Source organism: Quercus robur, chromosome 5, assembly GCF_932294415.1.
Source record: "Quercus robur chromosome 5, dhQueRobu3.1, whole genome shotgun sequence".
Classification (NCBI taxonomy): domain Eukaryota; kingdom Viridiplantae; phylum Streptophyta; class Magnoliopsida; order Fagales; family Fagaceae; genus Quercus; species Quercus robur.
In genome coordinates, this window is record NC_065538.1 from 3,208,114 (window position 1) to 3,226,910 (window position 18,797).

General features: G+C 35.3%; 1 protein-coding gene across 6 annotated transcripts in view; it reads right to left on the reverse strand.

Annotated features, from left to right (window-relative positions):
• Nucleotides 1-376: 376 nt before the first annotated feature.
• Nucleotides 377-18,797, reverse strand: part of LOC126724848 (nuclear pore complex protein NUP107) — a 22,818-nt gene continuing 4,397 nt past the window's right edge. Inside the window, exons 2-24 of one of the 6 annotated variants that reach the window (XM_050429265.1) lie at nucleotides 17,961-18,328; nucleotides 17,556-17,625; nucleotides 16,169-16,284; nucleotides 14,067-14,098; nucleotides 13,811-13,936; nucleotides 12,828-12,986; nucleotides 12,364-12,456; nucleotides 12,118-12,285; nucleotides 11,592-11,690; nucleotides 10,402-10,637; nucleotides 10,241-10,298; nucleotides 9,187-9,275; nucleotides 8,576-8,707; nucleotides 6,875-6,997; nucleotides 4,691-4,789; nucleotides 4,380-4,568; nucleotides 3,805-3,979; nucleotides 3,538-3,694; nucleotides 3,176-3,378; nucleotides 2,087-2,228; nucleotides 1,583-1,743; nucleotides 1,309-1,425; nucleotides 377-594 (exon numbers count right to left, since the gene is read on the reverse strand). In XM_050429265.1, coding sequence (XP_050285222.1) covers nucleotides 526-594; nucleotides 1,309-1,425; nucleotides 1,583-1,743; nucleotides 2,087-2,228; nucleotides 3,176-3,378; nucleotides 3,538-3,694; nucleotides 3,805-3,979; nucleotides 4,380-4,568; nucleotides 4,691-4,789; nucleotides 6,875-6,997; nucleotides 8,576-8,707; nucleotides 9,187-9,275; nucleotides 10,241-10,298; nucleotides 10,402-10,637; nucleotides 11,592-11,690; nucleotides 12,118-12,285; nucleotides 12,364-12,456; nucleotides 12,828-12,986; nucleotides 13,811-13,936; nucleotides 14,067-14,098; nucleotides 16,169-16,284; nucleotides 17,556-17,625; nucleotides 17,961-18,328 — 3,181 coding nt within the window. In that variant the 3' untranslated portion in view covers nucleotides 377-525. Of the gene's footprint in view, nucleotides 595-1,308; nucleotides 1,426-1,582; nucleotides 1,744-2,086; nucleotides 2,229-3,175; nucleotides 3,379-3,537; nucleotides 3,695-3,804; nucleotides 3,980-4,379; nucleotides 4,569-4,690; nucleotides 4,790-6,874; nucleotides 6,998-8,575; nucleotides 8,708-9,186; nucleotides 9,276-10,240; nucleotides 10,299-10,401; nucleotides 10,638-11,591; nucleotides 11,691-12,117; nucleotides 12,286-12,363; nucleotides 12,457-12,827; nucleotides 12,987-13,810; nucleotides 13,937-14,061; nucleotides 14,099-15,229; nucleotides 15,274-16,168; nucleotides 16,285-17,555; nucleotides 17,626-17,960; nucleotides 18,329-18,797 lie in introns of those variants that run through there. The other 5 variants (XM_050429268.1, XM_050429264.1, XM_050429269.1 and 2 more) reach the window with 5 other exon arrangements.

Below are 18,797 nucleotides of genomic sequence, written 5' to 3' on the forward strand. Positions count from 1 at the left end.
CAAGATATGCCTTTTTCATCTATCAAATAACATCCTTAACTTTGATAAAGAATCAAAATACCATCCGATTTGCAAATGCAACACATTTTTGTTCTATGCCAAAAATTAATTCATCTAGGCACCAAAAATTTCTTGTACTTTGCCTGCTGCATCCTGCAACTGAGAGTAACTATTTCCAGTTGCACCAACGCAACACATTCAACACTGAAGACTGCAGTTCTCTTCAAGATGTATACAGAAAATTATTCTTGTTTTTGCTTTATATAACTGAACTGTCTTCCACTACCTTGCTAAAATAGGCATATCTTGTACATATTCTAGGGCTGAAATAATGAAAAAGGCCAAACACAATAAACATGCAGGGGCACGATACCCATAATGAAGCTCGCCTTGATATTGACAGCATTGAACACGTTTTACAACAAAATTAATCCTTTCATAACTGGAGAAAGGCATTAACTCATCAATTTTACAATCCTATCAAGCCCTGTACTAAGACCTTGATTTTTACATTCATAGCAATGATCAACAAGAAAGTTCTTCCTGAAGCTCCATTTTAAATATTGAGTACTCCCTCTCAAACAATAAAAATTCCTGAACATGGTAAAATAATCAAATAATGTCAGCCGAATCAATTTGACATGGACAAGGGGGAAAAAAAATGGTAAAATGAGGAAGCTTAGCAGTCCCTAATAGTCATAGATAAAATAACAGTTCAATAAAATAACATTTTGTGGATACTATGTTTGGATGAGTACAATAATTAGATTAAGAAAAGAAACTCAAATACGCGGGATATACAAGAGAATCCCCTAAAAAAAATTACACCTAAGTATGCATAAAATTTCTGAAGCCAAAAAAAGAAGAAAGAGGGAGCTCCCCAATAGAAGTAGACCACTAGTTAGAAGTTCGCAGAATTAAATACTCTTGAGAACTGTAAACTTATATAACTTAGATGACATGAAAGTGGCAAACTTATTATTTGCAAATGGAATTGCTAGTCCATGCCATTTTAGTAGTAAAGTTAGATCCTATATCTTTATTAAGTTTTTATTTTTATTATTATTATTTTTTTAATCTGCCTTGAAGACAAATATGCACTTGCTGATTAGGAAAAAAAAGAAAAAGAAAAACCCCCTCCAAGTGTTATGCTCCCTTAGAGGGAACAATCTATCCCAAGAGTTAGTGGGAGAAAAGGTTTAATAACTAGTAAGTGACCCACAGACAATGCTCATCATGATTAAAGGCTCAAGCATGCGGCAAACAATTTTTCTGTGCACAAGTACGCAAAACTATTTATTAGCTTACCTGCAATTGTTGCTGGCTAAACAAATGAAGAAACCCAGTTTCAGGGCAAGCAACCAGTTCAATCAATTCATCATGGCTTTCAGGTGGATTGCCAGACTCCATAAGTGAAACTGAGACCTGCAAATGAGAGAAAAATCACCACTAAAAGTTGCTAATACATGGGAATTTGAAAGAGAAGCCTACATGAACAAAGATAGTGCAAGGAATCCATTGTATTAAGATTAAATAATTTAAACGACAGACAGTAAGAAATTATTCTGTGGGAGAGGCTTACCTGCATGCACCGAAGAATGACTTCAGGAAGACAGCACCTACGACAAAGACCACGCACAATGTATGTAGCAGGGCCTTCTATAGAACCATCTTTGCTTGAATACCAAGCGTCTAAACGGGAGATCTCCATTGTAACCCCTGCTTGAAATCGAAGAAGCTCACCTGCATTAAGTAATAATCAATTCAATCAGTACTGCATCAATTAATGCCACTTTGGAGAACTGTTTCACTTCTCTTACGCCTGATTCAGTAATTGAAAAGGTGAAGTTAAGGATGAAACTATAAAAGTTATCCCCTTCAAACATCTCAGATTAGAATTTCTTAAATTTTAATGTGCGATTATATACCAACATTCTCTTAATTTGCACACATGAAATTTGAGAATTGGCAACAAAACCACACAAGATTAATCAAATACTATGTTTCATCATTACAATGCAATCCAACCAAACTGCAACCCGTGTATGTGCTTTACTAAAACTGTAGCTATGATTATGTCACTTACCTTTGAAGCCAGCAGCCATAATAGTACCAAGTATACCACCATCATTCAGCTCATGTGGCCCAATTCCATCACCTGCAACTGCCAAGCAGCGAAGTACAACCTCAATGCAGTAATTGTCCCTTGCTGATACAGACACATTCACCTGTCCAAAAATTTCAGAATATGACAAAAGGCAAATATGTCAAAGAGGGGAATTAAATAAGGATTTTGATGCATGAAAAACTAATTTCCGAAGTCCAATATGGATTTTGTGACATGTAAGTTTATATGGATTACAAATTCTAAGTTGAGATATACTGGGTCCAGGACCAGATTCTTGGGTTTAATTTCTGTAAATATCAGGTGAAGTGTAGCATTAATCAAGTTACTAAATTTCATTTGTGATATACGACAAGATAAGGATCGCATCTTTTTTTTTTCAATGAACCACGACTACTGCAATCCTTAAGAGTATAATTGGTGAGTAATTCAGCATTACTCCAGATTTAACATCTTTCAAAGGGCAGAATGAGATTAAGAACAACTTGGACCACAATTAAGCCTATACTAGGGCTCCAGTGTTCATTTTGGTCATTGGTACACCCCCTTGCCATCTTTTAAAGGTTTAACTTGGTAAAGTAATTGATTCAATAAAAAATAAAAAGAAATCAAAATTAAGTTATTCTTATATCTTAATTAATTTAATATCTAAAGCCAGAATGGACTTCACATTCAAGGCTGATCTTTTTCCTCGGTCATTTTCTTTTTGATAATGCAGGGAACCTTTCTAAATAAGAGCCCTTTGGACTTGCCTTTGGCCAGTAAAACCTATGGGCAACTAACCCCACCCACCAAAACCAGTTGCCGGGTAATCCAGGGCATTCACCCCTGACTATTAACACAGACCTATTAACACTCTTATCTTTCAACTTTGTATTATTAACACAGACCTCTACATGAAGACTGAAGGAAAAGAAAAGATAATCTTAGTAGTTGATTCATTTGGCAAAATAAGCCTCTGCATGAAGACTGAAGGAAGCATGCTTGTACCAATACGGCCTTAATTATTAAAAAAATAATAATCAGAAAACTAAGGCTCAATAAGCATACCATTAGCTGCCGATTTAGCACAACATCCTCAGTCACTGAAGAGTAAAGGGCACTCGTTAAAGTAGTGCACACTGTAGCATCTGGAGACATACATTCACCAGAGGGAAGGCAGAGCATCGCTGTGGCATGCAGTTCTAGAAATAAAGGTTCCTCTGACGTATAAATAGAATCTTCAGATGCAGCCAACCAAGGATTCTCTTTTCCTAGAGAAAGTAGATGAGTCCATTATAATCCAGAGTAATATGACGAGCCTAAATCCACCATTCTCAATGAAAATTATACCATAAGAAACATACTAGATAATCCCAACATGGTCAGTCTCTGCTTTTTGCATATGTAAAATGATAGTCAACGCAACTTACTTAGTAGCAGTAATAGAGAAGAATCCAGTGTCTCTTTGGCTGCTGAAATGGCTCTTTGTTTTTCTTCCAATGAGAGTTCAATGGAAGAAACCTCTGCATTCTCCAACTCAATTTTGAGCCAATTGCGATATGTCGCATCACAGGAGTAATACTCACTCTATTTAATGAAAATATTTATTAATACGGGAAGTATAAATATCAAGCTGGAAATAACACAAAAGCAAGTTGGAAAAAGTAACCAAATAGGTATGCAAGAATGAGGCATACCCAGTCTTGGAACTCTCTTAGATTATCAGAAACATTAAAAGCCTCAAAGTTATCTTGATGTTCTGAAAGCTGCTTCAAAGGTTCAGCAAGAAAACCAAGTAATTTGTGTGCACCTATGGGCATTGCTGGCACTCTCCACATAGAAATCAGAGCAAACTCCCTAAATAATATATTACTGTAGAAAAAGCAAAGGTTAGATTTCAGAAGAACGAACAACACAGACAACAACAAAAGTGGAAATAAAATTTAACAATCATGCATGAGAGAGAGACTTGTGAAATTTGGATGTGAAAAATTAGACATCATAAGAAGAGTTAAATTATAAAGCTATAATGTCAAACCAGCAAGAACTAGATGAAGAATAGAAAGGAAAACCTGTCTTCTAGAATAAGAAAAGAAAAGTACATGGTTCATGAGGACTCAGCTGTGTGCAGAACAAATGTTGATTATCTATGGAATCCTATCTTATAGCTATTATTTGCTGTTTGTTACATGTGTACTGGGGCCTTACCCTTTCACTCATCAGAAAAAAGAGAAAATTATAAAACAGTACAGCTATATTCGTAAAAATTTACCTATGTATCAGTGCTCGCAGAAGAAGTTTTGTGCTAACATCCTTAACATCAGTGATTGTCGAGGGGGGTGTAAAGCAAAGCCATTGGATAACCATAGCTTTTTGAAGACTCTGAAGCCGGTGCTGCTCTAGTACATCCGATAACTTATCGTATTTACCAACTTTAAGCTCCCGGTATCTTGACAAAATCCTGTGCTTAAAACAGATAATTACAAAGCCGACAAACTTTATATGAAAATAACATAATTTGATTAATTTCCATTCTTTCTGCCTGAGATATATAAGAAAATATTGAAGAATAGATACACATACCTCTCAATAATTTCCTCAAAACTTCCTTTTGAATCATCCCCGGAAGAAAATGGTAAGTACTCCATAGCAGAAAGGAAGATCTTATATTTGACATGAACACTGTTGGCAGGCCAAAAACCATAATATAACACATCAACACCAAAAAAAATATAAACAGCAAAAAATTAAGATTGCAACTATAGACATGGTAATAAGATGATAATCGTAGTCATTGCAAAATGGATATCTTTTATTCGTGCAGCAATATCTTCAGTTAATTCATTAATATCTGTTCTACTTTGATATGCACCATATATGATCTCTTAAAAAATATATAACAGTTATTGCCAAGTAAATTTATTTTAGTGTAATTTCAATACTAACTGAACAGAGGAAACAGTCATTCGTTCTTAGACCACTCAATCATTTGCATATTCAACAAGAACAACATTAGTAAGAGCATCTCCAATAGGCTCTCTAAACACAAAATCCTCTCTATTGTAGAGAGTAAACCCACAAAATAGGTCTCCAACAGACTCTCTATACCTGAAAATTTTTTTGGCTCATGAACAGTAGCTCATCAAGTCTGATGGGCTACTGTTCATTCTTCAAATATTTTTTTTCTATTATAATAATAAGGTATTAAATAAAAAAAATGTTGGAAGATGTGTAGTTTTTAAAAAAAGAATAAATAATGAATGAAGAAATAATATTTGAATGAGATAAAGAATCTGTTGGAAAGTGTATTTGAAAAAGTGGGTAACTAAAAGGTAAAAGTCACTGTTCATTCTTCAAACAATACAAAAATTTGCCTAATCTGCTGAAGATGCTCTAAAGAATTGTGCATAGTGACACCTGGAGATGATCCCTCCCTCCTCTCACATGGCGAGGGTGTTGGTTAGTTTGTATTAGCTACAAATTTATGATTTAGCCACGAATAAACCAAATCAACTTTTTAAACCCTCCCCCCCTCCCCCCCCCCTCTCCCCTTTCTCTCTTTCTCCCAAAAGAGAAAAGAGAAAATAAAAAAGAACTGGCATCCAGACCCACTGCCCTTACACTGGTTGGCAATTTGCAATCCAGTCAGCTAAGGTCTTTAGTAGAGAAAACCGGTTAACACCAAATCTTATTATTAATTTGTACTCGCCATAATTCTTTATTTTCTATGGAAGAGAACAATATTTTTCACAAAAAATAAAAACATATGAATTGAAAGTGACATAAAACTAAACCAGCTTTCCACATGCATTTCCTCTCACAGCTTGTGATTATACAGAATGGCAATCACAGGAATTATTTCTTAGTTTATAATTATACAGATAAATGGGCACTAAATTTCTGCAGACATAACAGAATATGGGAAGAAAATATATTATTGATTGCTGTAATTTTCTTTAATTTTGCTGCACTACTAGTACAGTTCCTGTGTACTGACCACTGCTGTTATTTTTGTTTTCCATATCAATAAAGATTTCTTATCGCAAAAGTACACGCAATCACACACACACACACACATATATATAAAACTAACAGCTCATAGACTGCATTATGCCCAACTGTCAAAGACTCAAAGGAGTCATGTCGGAACATTATCTATGGAAGACAATCTTGATTCATTCATTTTATACATATAGCTTATTTCCTCCAAAATTGAGATGAATAGACAATATGAAATCTTCCCTTAAGGTTTGTTGACATTAATGTGTTTTAAATCTATTGTTTTCATATCTAAAAATCAGAAGGAAAAAAAATCTTATTTTGAGAAGTAAAGAAAAGGAGTACATAGTGAACAACAGTTGCAATTCCAAAGAAATTGTTCACAGGAATAAGAGAGACTAGCTATTCCACTATCACCCAGCCCCACGGGGAAAAAAGAATCCAGATAGAATACATTCTTGACAGGCATCAGCAGCATTTGATATCTCTAATCTTATGCTTAACCGTTAATGTAGGGTTGTGAAGATTCCCTAGGAATACACAAGTAGTGACTTGAAGAGGAAACTAAAACTGCACATCCCCACCCTTTAGAAACAAACATATGACACAATTCAAAATAATATCCTTGAATCTAGAATATCTCATCACAAAGATATAATGCATCTGCAAATTCTAATCCCCATGCCATGATCATATACTTCAAAACCAATAAACTGAGTAGTAGAACAAAGACATGAGAAACATAACCTGAATAAGAAGTTGTTTTACCTGCTGTTCAGCCTTAGTTCCATCATGTGCACGAACAGGTCAACACAACGGTGACGTGCAAGCTGAGAAGCATATATACCCACTAACTCCTCATGTTGCTTTGAAAACAGAAACATCGCATACCTTAAACCATATTAGCCAATTGTATCAATGAACAATAGAGCAAAATTGTGCATCGCTGTAAACATAATAAGTAATAACCATTCATCCTTCACTGTTTAGGATACAACACTCTGATCAAAGAACAAGTAAAGCTGAGAGATGTACAGCCAATGAAAAAGAACTAAGCCTAGAAGCTGCAACCCCAGAATGATTACATGGTCAACTTGATTTTTTTGCCAACAAAAGGTGGGAAGGGAAGTTATATTCTGTATGATATTGGTGATGGGTTGAGGGTGAAGTTTTGGCAAGACCGATGGTGTGGGGAGACATCTCTTGCTGTTAGCTATGTTGAATTGTTTAGAATTTTCCGAGATAAGGAGGCAAGTGTGGCTGAGCTTATGAAGTTCACAAATGGGTTCCTTTATTGAAATGTAAGTTTCTTTAGGGGTGTTCATGATCGGGAATTGGAGGCTATGTCAAACTTCATGGATACCATATATGGCTCTTCTATAAGGGGGTTTGGGGAGGATAAAATGAGCTGGAAACCAGATAGAAATAAGGGGTTTATGGTTAATGACTATTACATTCTTCTAGTGGGCTCTAATGATTTTTGTTTCCCTTGGAAAAGCATTTGGAAGCAGAAGATCCCTTCTCGAGTGGCTTTCTTTGTCTGGACTGTTGCTTTGGGGAAATGTTTGACGATTGACAATTTACAAAAAAGAAAGGTTTGGATATTGGATTGGTGTTATATGTGCAAGTGTAACGGTTAATCGGTTGACCATCTTTTCCTTCATTGTCTGGTTGCTATGGATTTGTGGTCTATGGTTTTGGGTATATGGAGTAAGTTGGGTTATGCCAAAGTCAGTTGTGGGGCTCCTTGCTTGCTAGCAAGGCCGGTTTGGTCGTCATCGAAATGGTCATATATGGATAATTGTTCCCCATTTTTTAATGTGGTGTCTTTGGAGGGAAAGAAATAGTAGGTATTTTGAAGATAATGAGAGATCCATGCCAGACCTCAAGTTATCTTTCTTTAGAACTTTATTGGATTGGTTGTCTACTTTGCGAAACCAATCATTCTCTTCTATTCTTGATTTTATTTATTCTTGTAATTTTTTTACTTGATTTGTTGACCCCTGTACACTTCCTGTGTACTAGGGTGTCCCTTTTTTTATATCAATGAAACTTATTATTTATCAAAAAAAAAAAAGAGGGGGGGGGGGGGGGATGACGGGGGACGGTGGAAGGGAAGTTGGGCTGATTTCATAATTGAGTAGTGAGTACTTTGCAAATGTCATACTATGTAAGCTAATATTGTCTTGCTGCACAGTACACACCCAAAAAAGAAAACTATTTAGTGGTTATCTGCTCCCTAGTTACAGGCCTACATCATTATGCTTTCATTATCAGTAAGGTACGCACCCAATAGGACTTGAACCCACAACCCATTCTCTACCTTACTTTTACAAGGGGAGGACAGTCAACTTGAGCTAGATTACAATGGCATAATACTTATGAAATTCACTAAAACATATTAATCATTAGTTATATAAATGTCAACATAACAAAATTTATTAGGAACCATAACTTTAAACTACTTACATGTGTAGAATGAGATCACCAACACTCATTATTTTCTCTCTGAAAGTATCCTTCATTTCATCAGCAAGTAAATATCTAAGTACAAGCACTATATGTGCACCAAATCGAATCATTTGAGGATCTCCATGGGGCCTGACAGAAACCACAATACTCATTGGTCAACCAAATTATTCTAAACAGGCAGATCCACAAATATTTATTAGCACAATATTTGTTTTCCCCCCCCCCACACCCCCCCCCCCCCCCCCCCCCCCCCCAACACACAAACACCCACCATAAATATGGTCCATTAATGACTCAATACAGAAATTAACTCAGAGGACCATCTCAGGTGACGGAAATCACCAAAAAAGATCGATTTTAACATAATAAAATGACGAACATCAATTGCTTTCAAACACTTCACCTTATTTTTGTTATAATTTGATATGACTTTCCAGTGGATATTAATGAAACCAGACCATACCATTATCAGTAAGTAGCCATACAAGTAGTCAAGAAAATTTGGAAGTTCATGTTAAAAGAGGTCAAAGGCACAACTAATGGAACATTCCCAAATTCATCTCGACACAAATCTAGCAAACATATGAAGGCCAATGACATGGAATTACCTAAAGACATCTTGATCATCTTCTGAAGGTGCTATCCATGACCATATAAGGTCCAGCAGGCGCGGTATATCCCCTAACATTAGAATCATCTGTGAAGCATCGTTTGGTTAAAGAACACAGCTAATAAATTTAAATCAAACTGAATAAAAAAAAAAAAAAAAACCCTGTGGAAAGATAATTTGTCTCTTCCTTTGAATAAGTAAAATAACATTAGAAAGGGCCTACCTAATATGCAAACATCTAGAATAAAATTGAAATTCAGAGCCCCAAGGCAGGGAAGGGAAAGACCAATGCTTGCTTCCATGTAAAATGAGCCGTGCATAGTTACTTTCAGAAAAATTGAAAGAAAAGGTAGATTTTAGCCAATTTTTCATTTTGCTTATTACAGCCAACCCTGTGTAGCTGCAACTTGCAATTAAGGCCCTGTTATGTTAAGTGTCATCTTCAATATGCAAAGAGGTGAAGAAAGACACATATTCTAACCACATAAAAGAATTCTCTTGGATATATCTTACACAAATTGCCAGCAAACTATAATACTATATAGGGCAATAATAAGAACTAAAGATCTGCTAGACAGATCACATCCAAATTAGGCTGTAACAAGTGCTTGAGAAGAAACCTTCAACTCTTCCATTGGCATTTCTTCTATTCACTCAAGTCCTGATGAAGATGTCAACTGTAAATCTTTTGTTTTGCTTTCTTTTCTTTCCTTCTTCTTCTTCTTCTTCTTCTTCTTCTTCTTCTTCTTCTTATTACTATTACTATTACTATTATTATTATTATTATTATTATTATTATTTTTCGTTTGGGGGGAGGTTTAATTTGAGAGCTACTTCAGTTGAACTTAAGGAAAATTGATGAGGAAAAAACTTTAGCAGGCAGTACATCCCTATATATATCTGTGCTACAATCTAATAAACAGTTGTCCAAGTGTACCCAGCTGCAGATCACTTAAAATAAATTGAGCTAGACACTTTTCAGTTGTAAAACTATCTTGTCCAGATGGAAATCCAATAGCTAAATAAACTAACACTCTTTTTTTCAGAAATACCTCAATTTGGCGTTGCTGCTCCTTGCAAGCACGAGCAACACTTTCATGTACTGTTTCCCTAATCAAGAAGATATTATAAAGAAAAAAAAAAAAAAAGATTCAACATACTAAACTACACCACAGAGAAAGGACTATAATATTTGAATGAAAACTGCAAATACATTGAATGGAGTTTTTGAAGAAGAGCTGGAAGTTGTCGTGGCTGCTGGTTCAGAACTTGAACTGGCCAATTTTCTGGCCCACCTGAAGGCTGAACGGTGCCATCACTATGTCCAGAACTTCCATCAATTACATCTCCAAAACTGCTAATTTGATCCATTCTCCCAGGTGGTAGACGAGCTAGTTCTAAATCCACTTGAACATCTAGACATGACTTTGCCATTGCCCAGCATGCTGACTGCAAAATACAATGAGTAACAAATTTCAACAGCAACCAGCATCAAAAGTAGTCAAATAAGAAAAGAGCAGAAAGTAAAGATCAATGATCAGAAACTTTAAAATTAATGCATGCCAACAACCTTAAAACCAAAGCAACAAGATACATAACAAATGTCAAAACTTAAAACAAATGTCTCACAATGTTAAGAAAGCATTTAAGATTCTTAAATTGGTGAAATTTGTATCATAAAAAATTTAGCAAAGGCAGACCACATTGAAAATCACATGTCTGTAATTCTTTTAAACAAACAGATTTGGGCACCTATTACAGGCTAACAGCTGAACAATTGTCTCTCCTAGAGCCATGACAACCCACTATTCTATATGAATCATAATTTAACAGTAACCATCCATTCTCGTACATGAACACATTTCAATGCATGTCATGAAATGCATGTTGCAACAATAAAGAAATTCAGTGTTAAAGTTATACTGCAAGTACTTAGGCAGTAGCATTTTGCAAAATCTGCTTTCTTAGTTCTTCCATCAAATAATCTGAAGTAGCAAATCACATCAAATCATAGATCTAAATTATTTCATACAACAAAAACTAAATTGGTATGATGTAATGGAGAATGTTAATTTAAGAAAGGAATAATACTATTTTGTATCCACTATTCAAAATTACATAAATAAGCTTGACACTCCTGAAGTCTTATCGATTTGAATTGCTTCCTATAGTGTCTGAATTATGCCACATATTTGAGGAAATAGGGCCTTACACACATCATGTATCAATGCAGAAAATTTGGAACAATGAACAGAAAACATGAACAAGCTGCTGACTGTTAATAAACACAAGCATGCGTGTGGTTGCACACACTTAACCATAAGAAGAAAACCTATTAAAAATGCATAAACATAAATGCATTTAAAAGAAGATCTGGAGATATAATTAGGGGGAAGAAAATACCTCCCAGTCTGTGCAGATAGGAAGCATGCGAATTAAGTTGCTACATTGGGATGCATATACAGCTGCTTCATATTTCCCACCATCTTGCTCAGCAATTTTCTTCAGAAAATAAAGGTAGATAAGCAAAGATCCATTAGCTTATAAAAGTTGTATACACCATGTGCATTAATTGCTGATCCACACAATACATGAACAGAATAGAACATACAAGTGCTAAACTTAATAAGCTAAGAACCTATAGAATCTATTTAAGGGCATGGATCACCTGTAAAATCTATTTAAGGACATGGGTCTCAACATAAAAACAAAAAAGATAGAATGTGTTTTGAACAGCTTTCCCAGAAAAATGTATGTAGTTCCATTTCAAACCATCAAGAAAGAAGCCAAGAAATGTTGCCTCTGAGAGAAACTAGAGCCATAAATATAACCATATGAAGAGAAATAGAGCAGAGACCAGAATTAAACAAGTATGGACTTGGTGTTAAAATGCAAGAAATTTATCTGATGGGGGCCCTCTCAACCCTACCTCTGATGCACAATAGGAAGCCCATTTCCAGAGACGCCATTGGTGACCTAGGCCACTTTCCAGTTCGATAGCTTGCAAAATTCTGTTCTTTCCATTCTTCACCAAGGCTTCAACAGAAGGAAATAGGTCCAACCCTCCAAATGGGCATAATGTTGCAGCTCTCCATGGCTTCCAAAATGTTAGCATGTATCAGAACAGCACCAACAAACATAAACCATAACCTAATAAATCCAGAACATTGCTTACCTGTCCAGCAGACCGGCAAAGATCACATGCCTCTTCCAGTCTTCCAGCCCTTAAAAGGGTCCAGACATCTTCTAAAAGAGATTCGTCTTGTTTCTGTTGAGCTAAAAATGTTATTGATGTGTTTAAGGAAATACATATACACTCAGACTCATGTGAATACTTTCTACGAGTTCCAAATTCATGAAAACTACATCTATTAACAATGACTATTTTTGATGTTACTGAGGAGTTGACACCAGGAATTCAGCATTATCATGAGCCCTACAATAGCATCACACCTATATATGGGCTATTGTGTAAATTTCAATGCAGGTTCTACAGTATCATTAAAACATATTTCTATTGGAATTCAACAATTGCACAGCAAGTTAAAAATTAAATGTAAGCAACTAGTGGAGAAAGATGGTGGTGTAGAGTGTAAATTGGCTTTATAGAAATTCAAAAGACAATCACATAAAGAGTACTTTATCATCAGGTAGCTGATGAGCATGTTCGCGTGTTGGAGCATCAAAATCCAAGTGATGAACGGTGTTTGTATTGGAGGCTCCTTTCTTAAGATACCGTTGAGTATGATGCCAAACTCCAGAGCTGGGGAGATAGGTACCAACATGAGATCCTTGCACCTGCAAATATTGATTAATTGCCATGTTAAACAGAAACAATGTACTCTTAAAAAATTCAAAGCTGCAACTGTTTTTTTTATATAGGTCATTCAATGCCACAACTATTAAGCTTGATACACATACTCTTTTCTTTTTTCCTTTTCTTTTTAATAATGGAAATTTTATTAAGAAAACAAAAGCATACTCTCCTTTTATATATATATATGTACAGAACCATAGCCTCTATACCCAAGAAAGATACCAAAAACAGACCATTATCCCATGATACCATGTTAAGGGGGAGAAGAACAGAAAATCCTCCATTTCTGAATCTAAATTCTCTTCTTAAGGCTCCTCTGTTCCCCAACATATGAACTTAAATTTCAGTGAAATTTTCTTTGAGATTTAATTAAGATGTTTAACATGCTCAAGGGTCTACCCCAATTCAAGGAACACTAGATGTACGGAGAAGAGGGCTAATAAAATCAGTAAAGCTAGAAACATGATAGGGAACCAATGGATTTTGTCCTGTGATCTATACTCTTAACTTAAAATTCTTTGAGTAATGGTGATATACAAGAGATGCAGCATGCAATATAGCTATATCTTGATATGCAACAGCTGCAGGCCAGAAGAAGAAAATGGGGGGAAAAGATAATAATAACATTAAGAATAACAGCAGAGTGCTTGTAAAAAGAGAGGAGGATAAATTATTCAGCCAACAAGAAAGACAATTAATACTGTCTATCAAAGGGCCTATAAATAAACAGGCAAGACCACTAACGGAAAAATTAACAATAACACACTTGAACATTCTAAGCATGAAGTGATATAAAACTGATCACCTTGCTTTCTAAGTCAAGTGCTTTGGAAGCCAAATCTTCAAGCCATTGAACAACTCGGAGACATAATTGTGCTGTATGATCTTCTGCAACAAATTGGCATGCCTCCAAATGTGATGTTTGGGGGTACTGTAATAAGTCAATCAATTTAAATGAGAATAAACTCATCTTTTAAAACATCAAATAAAAGACATTTCTTCTTTGCAAATTTAAAATATTATTTTCCTATGAAGCAGCACATGCTAGAAAAATACATCACCAGGATTAGCTCTTTTGGGAGTTCTTCCGACACTGCAAGAAGAAACAAAAATCGTCACACGGAAAACCCATAGCTCAGTGGCAAAACAGAAGTACAACAAAACAATAACACCATAAATGGCCTTGTCATCAAAACCTAAATGCAAAAGGCAACAAGAAGGCATGTTGTGTAAGTTAAGGAGAACAATTTTGATTTTAACAAAATGCAGCAGTATAAAGACCACAAAGCAATATTTCTGTGTTTGCATCATGGTTAAGGCACCAAGCATATTAAGGAACAACTGCCACCATTAAGTAGCATGCATCAAGTGGTCAGAGAAGAAAACCCAAAGCTCAGTGGGATAAGATTTGCAACAACCAAAAAAATAGTACAACAAAATAACTACACCATAAATAATGGCCTTGTCATCAAAACCTAAATGCAAAAGGCAACGAGAAGGCATGTTGTATAAGATTAGGAGGAACAATTTTGATGTAACAAAATTGTAGCAGTATAAAAGACCACAGGGCAATATTTCTATGTTTGCATCACAGTTAAGGCATCAAGTATATTAAGGAGCAACTGCCACCATGACATAGCATGCATCAATTGGTCAGAAGAGATTCTGGTTGAGCAGTCTGTAATTTTAGAAACAAAGAATACAGAATTTAATGGCAACATTTAAAGAATTTTTTTAAAAGTAAATGATTTTATTAATTAACGAATCACACAGTTTAAAGCATTAACAAATGTTTGATCTCTTTCCTATTCTTTGTTTCAGTGAGGAAACCAATCGAGGCTACACACACCCTTTGTTTTTTTATAAGTTAGGCTACACACCACACACACATACATACACAGAGCAATATGAAGTCTCTAGAGATAGCTGCACAGAGCTTATACATGGCATCTATAGAGTACATAGAATTCATCTCTTCCATTTTTAGCTTGGATTACTAAACGATAGAGGGTTACTTATCAAAAAAAAAATAAAAAAAAAGCCCAAACTATAGAGGGTTGCTTGTTTAAGCCTTCATTTGTAACCTCATGTACTTGGGTTGCACCCTCTCTTTTGAAATGTTTACTGCGTAAGTTATTTATAAAGTAAGTTTGAAATCCAAAAATTACACAAAAATAAATGTCTGATATCAAAATAAATAAATAAAATACATAATTTAATATACCTCTTTTTAAGAAGCAAACACAATTCCATAATATCTTAATTTTCAAAAAAAAAAAAAAAATTCAAAGTTGATCTCTAGGAACAATACATCATGAGGAAGAAATTTTCAAAGAGATAGATGCTAGAAGTTACACACTAAGAGAGGTGGGGGGCTGCCTAAATGATACACATCATTAAAAGTTTGAATTCTGTTCCATTCTGGTGCTTGGACCTGTGCAAAAGGACCCCCCCTATTCTGTCTCGTCCTCAATTCTGGACTATTCCAACCTGAACCAGTGTTTCATCCCACTGCCGTGATCTACTGTTTACTTCTATCAGTAAAAGAAATTGATGACCAAAGAGAAATCGTAAACCAAAATACAAAAATTGATGAAATTTGGGGCAAAACGCTACCTGAATAACAAGAGCAGCGAAACAAGCTTCTGTGAAAAGAAGACTTGAGAGAGAGGGAAAGAGAAAAAGATGATAAAGACTTAAAACAACAGTTCACGTGTGAAGGTTGTTGACCTTTGGAAATTGAGTTGAAACTTTTTTTTATTGAGGAAGCTTCCAGGAAGTTCATAGTTATAAATATAGTCTAACCATCTTGTTTGTATACAGGAATACCACAATTTCTTTTCTTTTCCCTTTAGTATAACTCTTCACTTAATTTGTATTTTATATAGCACTTCACTAGGATATTAATTTAACTTGAATAAATTACTTTGAAACTAGTTAATCTTTGCATGTATTTCTCTCACAATTAGCTTAACAATACCAATAATAATAGCATCAAAAGTAGAAGAGTCTCAGGAATAATCCCGAAATGGTGCACTTCAGTTCCAGTAGCTAACCCAGAACAGAATTCAAAACCATGCATTATTACCAGCAGTTCATAAAAAGATCCTAACAAACTGAATCCACAAAGCATCAAAAAGAGAAGAGGTTAAAGATTTATTTCCTTTCCCAAAGAGGTACCACAAAAGAGACCAGGAAGCAGCCTCATCAAGCAGGAGTCGAGCCTTCTGCCTCATCAATTTGTCCTCTACTACCCGATGCTGTACATTGGACCCATATCTGTAGAGGAAATGCACATAAAAGAAGTCAAACAGCCACCAAAGAAACAAATATTACCTATATTCTACCAGAAAGAACAAAGAATATGAATGATTTTGAATTGCGCAGTTGCTACAATTCGAATGGCAAAGTCAAAGACTCCAAGCCAAGCACAAATTAGACCAACAAGTATCTTTTTATAGTATCACCCTTTGTTACACATAATAGTTACAGAGATCAACAATAATTCCATAACACAGGCATCCACAGCATAAGCTAAAACACTCAACCCCAGGAAGCAAGACCAGTTGTAGGGATCGACGGCAACCCTGCTTGGTTCAATATCCAGATCAAGTTGCATCACACAGAACCATATTTTTTTAACAAAAATATTGATAAGCATCTATTACATACTAAGCATAAAGGTCATCCCAATCATTGACAGGATATAAAATAATGGCTTCTCCTCTATTAATTTGCTTCTCCAATTTGGGGTAATTTAGCCAAGAAGAAAGATAATCCTCTTTCACTTTATGAAGATTACACATTAGAGTATTTCATTTGTGTGGAAATTCAATTTTGGATGCTCAAACCTTAGGGTTTGTTTGGTATGGAGGGGGTATAGAGAGGGGACAGGGAATGGGTGTGGTTAGAAAATTTTGGGGAATATTTAAAATTGGTATGGAGGGGGTGTAGAGAGGGGACAGGGAATGGGTGGGGTGAGAAAATTTTGGGGAATATTTAGAAAAGGGAAGGGGGGGGGGGGGGGAAGTTAGGGACAGAAAATCCAATACAAAACACCAAGCTCTCAAGCTCACTGTTACCCTATTTCTTTCTCTACAAGCTTCAGTCATGAGATTTCACTGAAACTGGAATCTTCTTCCTTTTCTTTTCCCCCTTTACCACCTGTGACGTTACATTTTATATGTATATTTTTTGTTGTATTGGATGAAAATGGAATCTTCTTCTTTTTCTTTTCCCCCCTTCTGACACCTGTGATGTTACATTCTGATTGGATCAATATCTCTCACTAATAAAAAATTTGATTCTATACCATATCCTTGAACAAATGAAGAAAGAATGAATCACAAAGTTAATATTAAAAATGAAGTTAAGCCTGGTGCAAAGTAAAAACTTAGACCCACTACAGCGTCATTGCATCTATCAGACTATCACTATTAAATAATGGAAAACAGGTAAATGAAATAACGCCATGTGTGAATCTATGTGCATTTGCATACTGAAAAACATATCTATCTATTTATAAATATTATCAATAGTAGAGGACAAACCTCATTGACTCTGAAACATTTCGGCAAGATCTCTCAAATCTTAGTATCAGATCAGGAATAGGCATCAAACCTGCAAAGAAAATGAACTATAGAAGTAAGGACATGAAAAATGTTAATATGCTACATCTAGCACTATTGCAAGATTCAACAAAAGCAATAACAATGAGATGGAGTTTGAGATCAGTGACAATATATATATTCCCCAAGTAACAAAATTTCAAGCCGAGAACACTTTTCTGAATGAACAACCATTTCATCCCTGCCACAACCAGGTCACCAGCCAAATAAAATAGAAAAATTCAATAACAAATTATTTCAATGAACTGAAGGCATCATTTAAAAGAAAGGTGATGTTGGAATAAATTTGAGTATTGCAAAATAGTACAAAAAGGTTAATTCAAGCACCTTGAATAGCAGAATCAAGTAGAGATGCAAATAGAGCAAAAGTTGTATCTCCAACATCAGCGAATGAGTCATCCTCATGCTTACAAGCTTTTAGCGAATAGCGAACTGAATCAGTACCGGTATCCATATCTGTCATTCCATGACCATCAATGGATGATCTCCATTTAGAAGCAGATTGTGTCCTTGCAGGTGTTCCTTCTGAGCGATCAGCAACAATGCTCTCAGCCTCTTGTTTAATATTTTCAAGAAAAAGGGCCGCATTAGTTGGGCTATGGATACTCTGTCCATCATACAATAGCCTGGATTCACTGAACTTTGAGACTGAACGTTCTCGAAGGGGCGATATGCTTGTAGCTGAGTGCCTTTTCCTGTACACATTACATCTTTATACGATGGTATACACATAACACAAAGCACAGCTAATTTCACACAATAATAATTCCAAAGTGAAATAAGTATGAGATTTGGATTTCCAATAAATATACTTGAAATGTCCAATACCAAGATTTTACCACCATACAATACCAATTCAAAATACAGTATAACATATAAACAGAAGCCCATTAAGGCATTACTTATAAAGACAATCAAATATTCACAAAATGAGCAATAGTAGGTGCTACATGTACTTGACTTCAAATCTTATTACAAATATCTACCTTAAAATTAGTTCCAAGTCGATTTAAATGTTCTCAACAAAAGGGAGCTGTTTAAAAAAAGTGAACCAAAAATATAGTCTAAATTACGTTTTTATTTCAATTCAATACTTATAATGGAGGAAGGGGAATTTGAATCCAGGACGTCTCCGTTGGTAATACCAAGAGGTGTCAGTTGAGC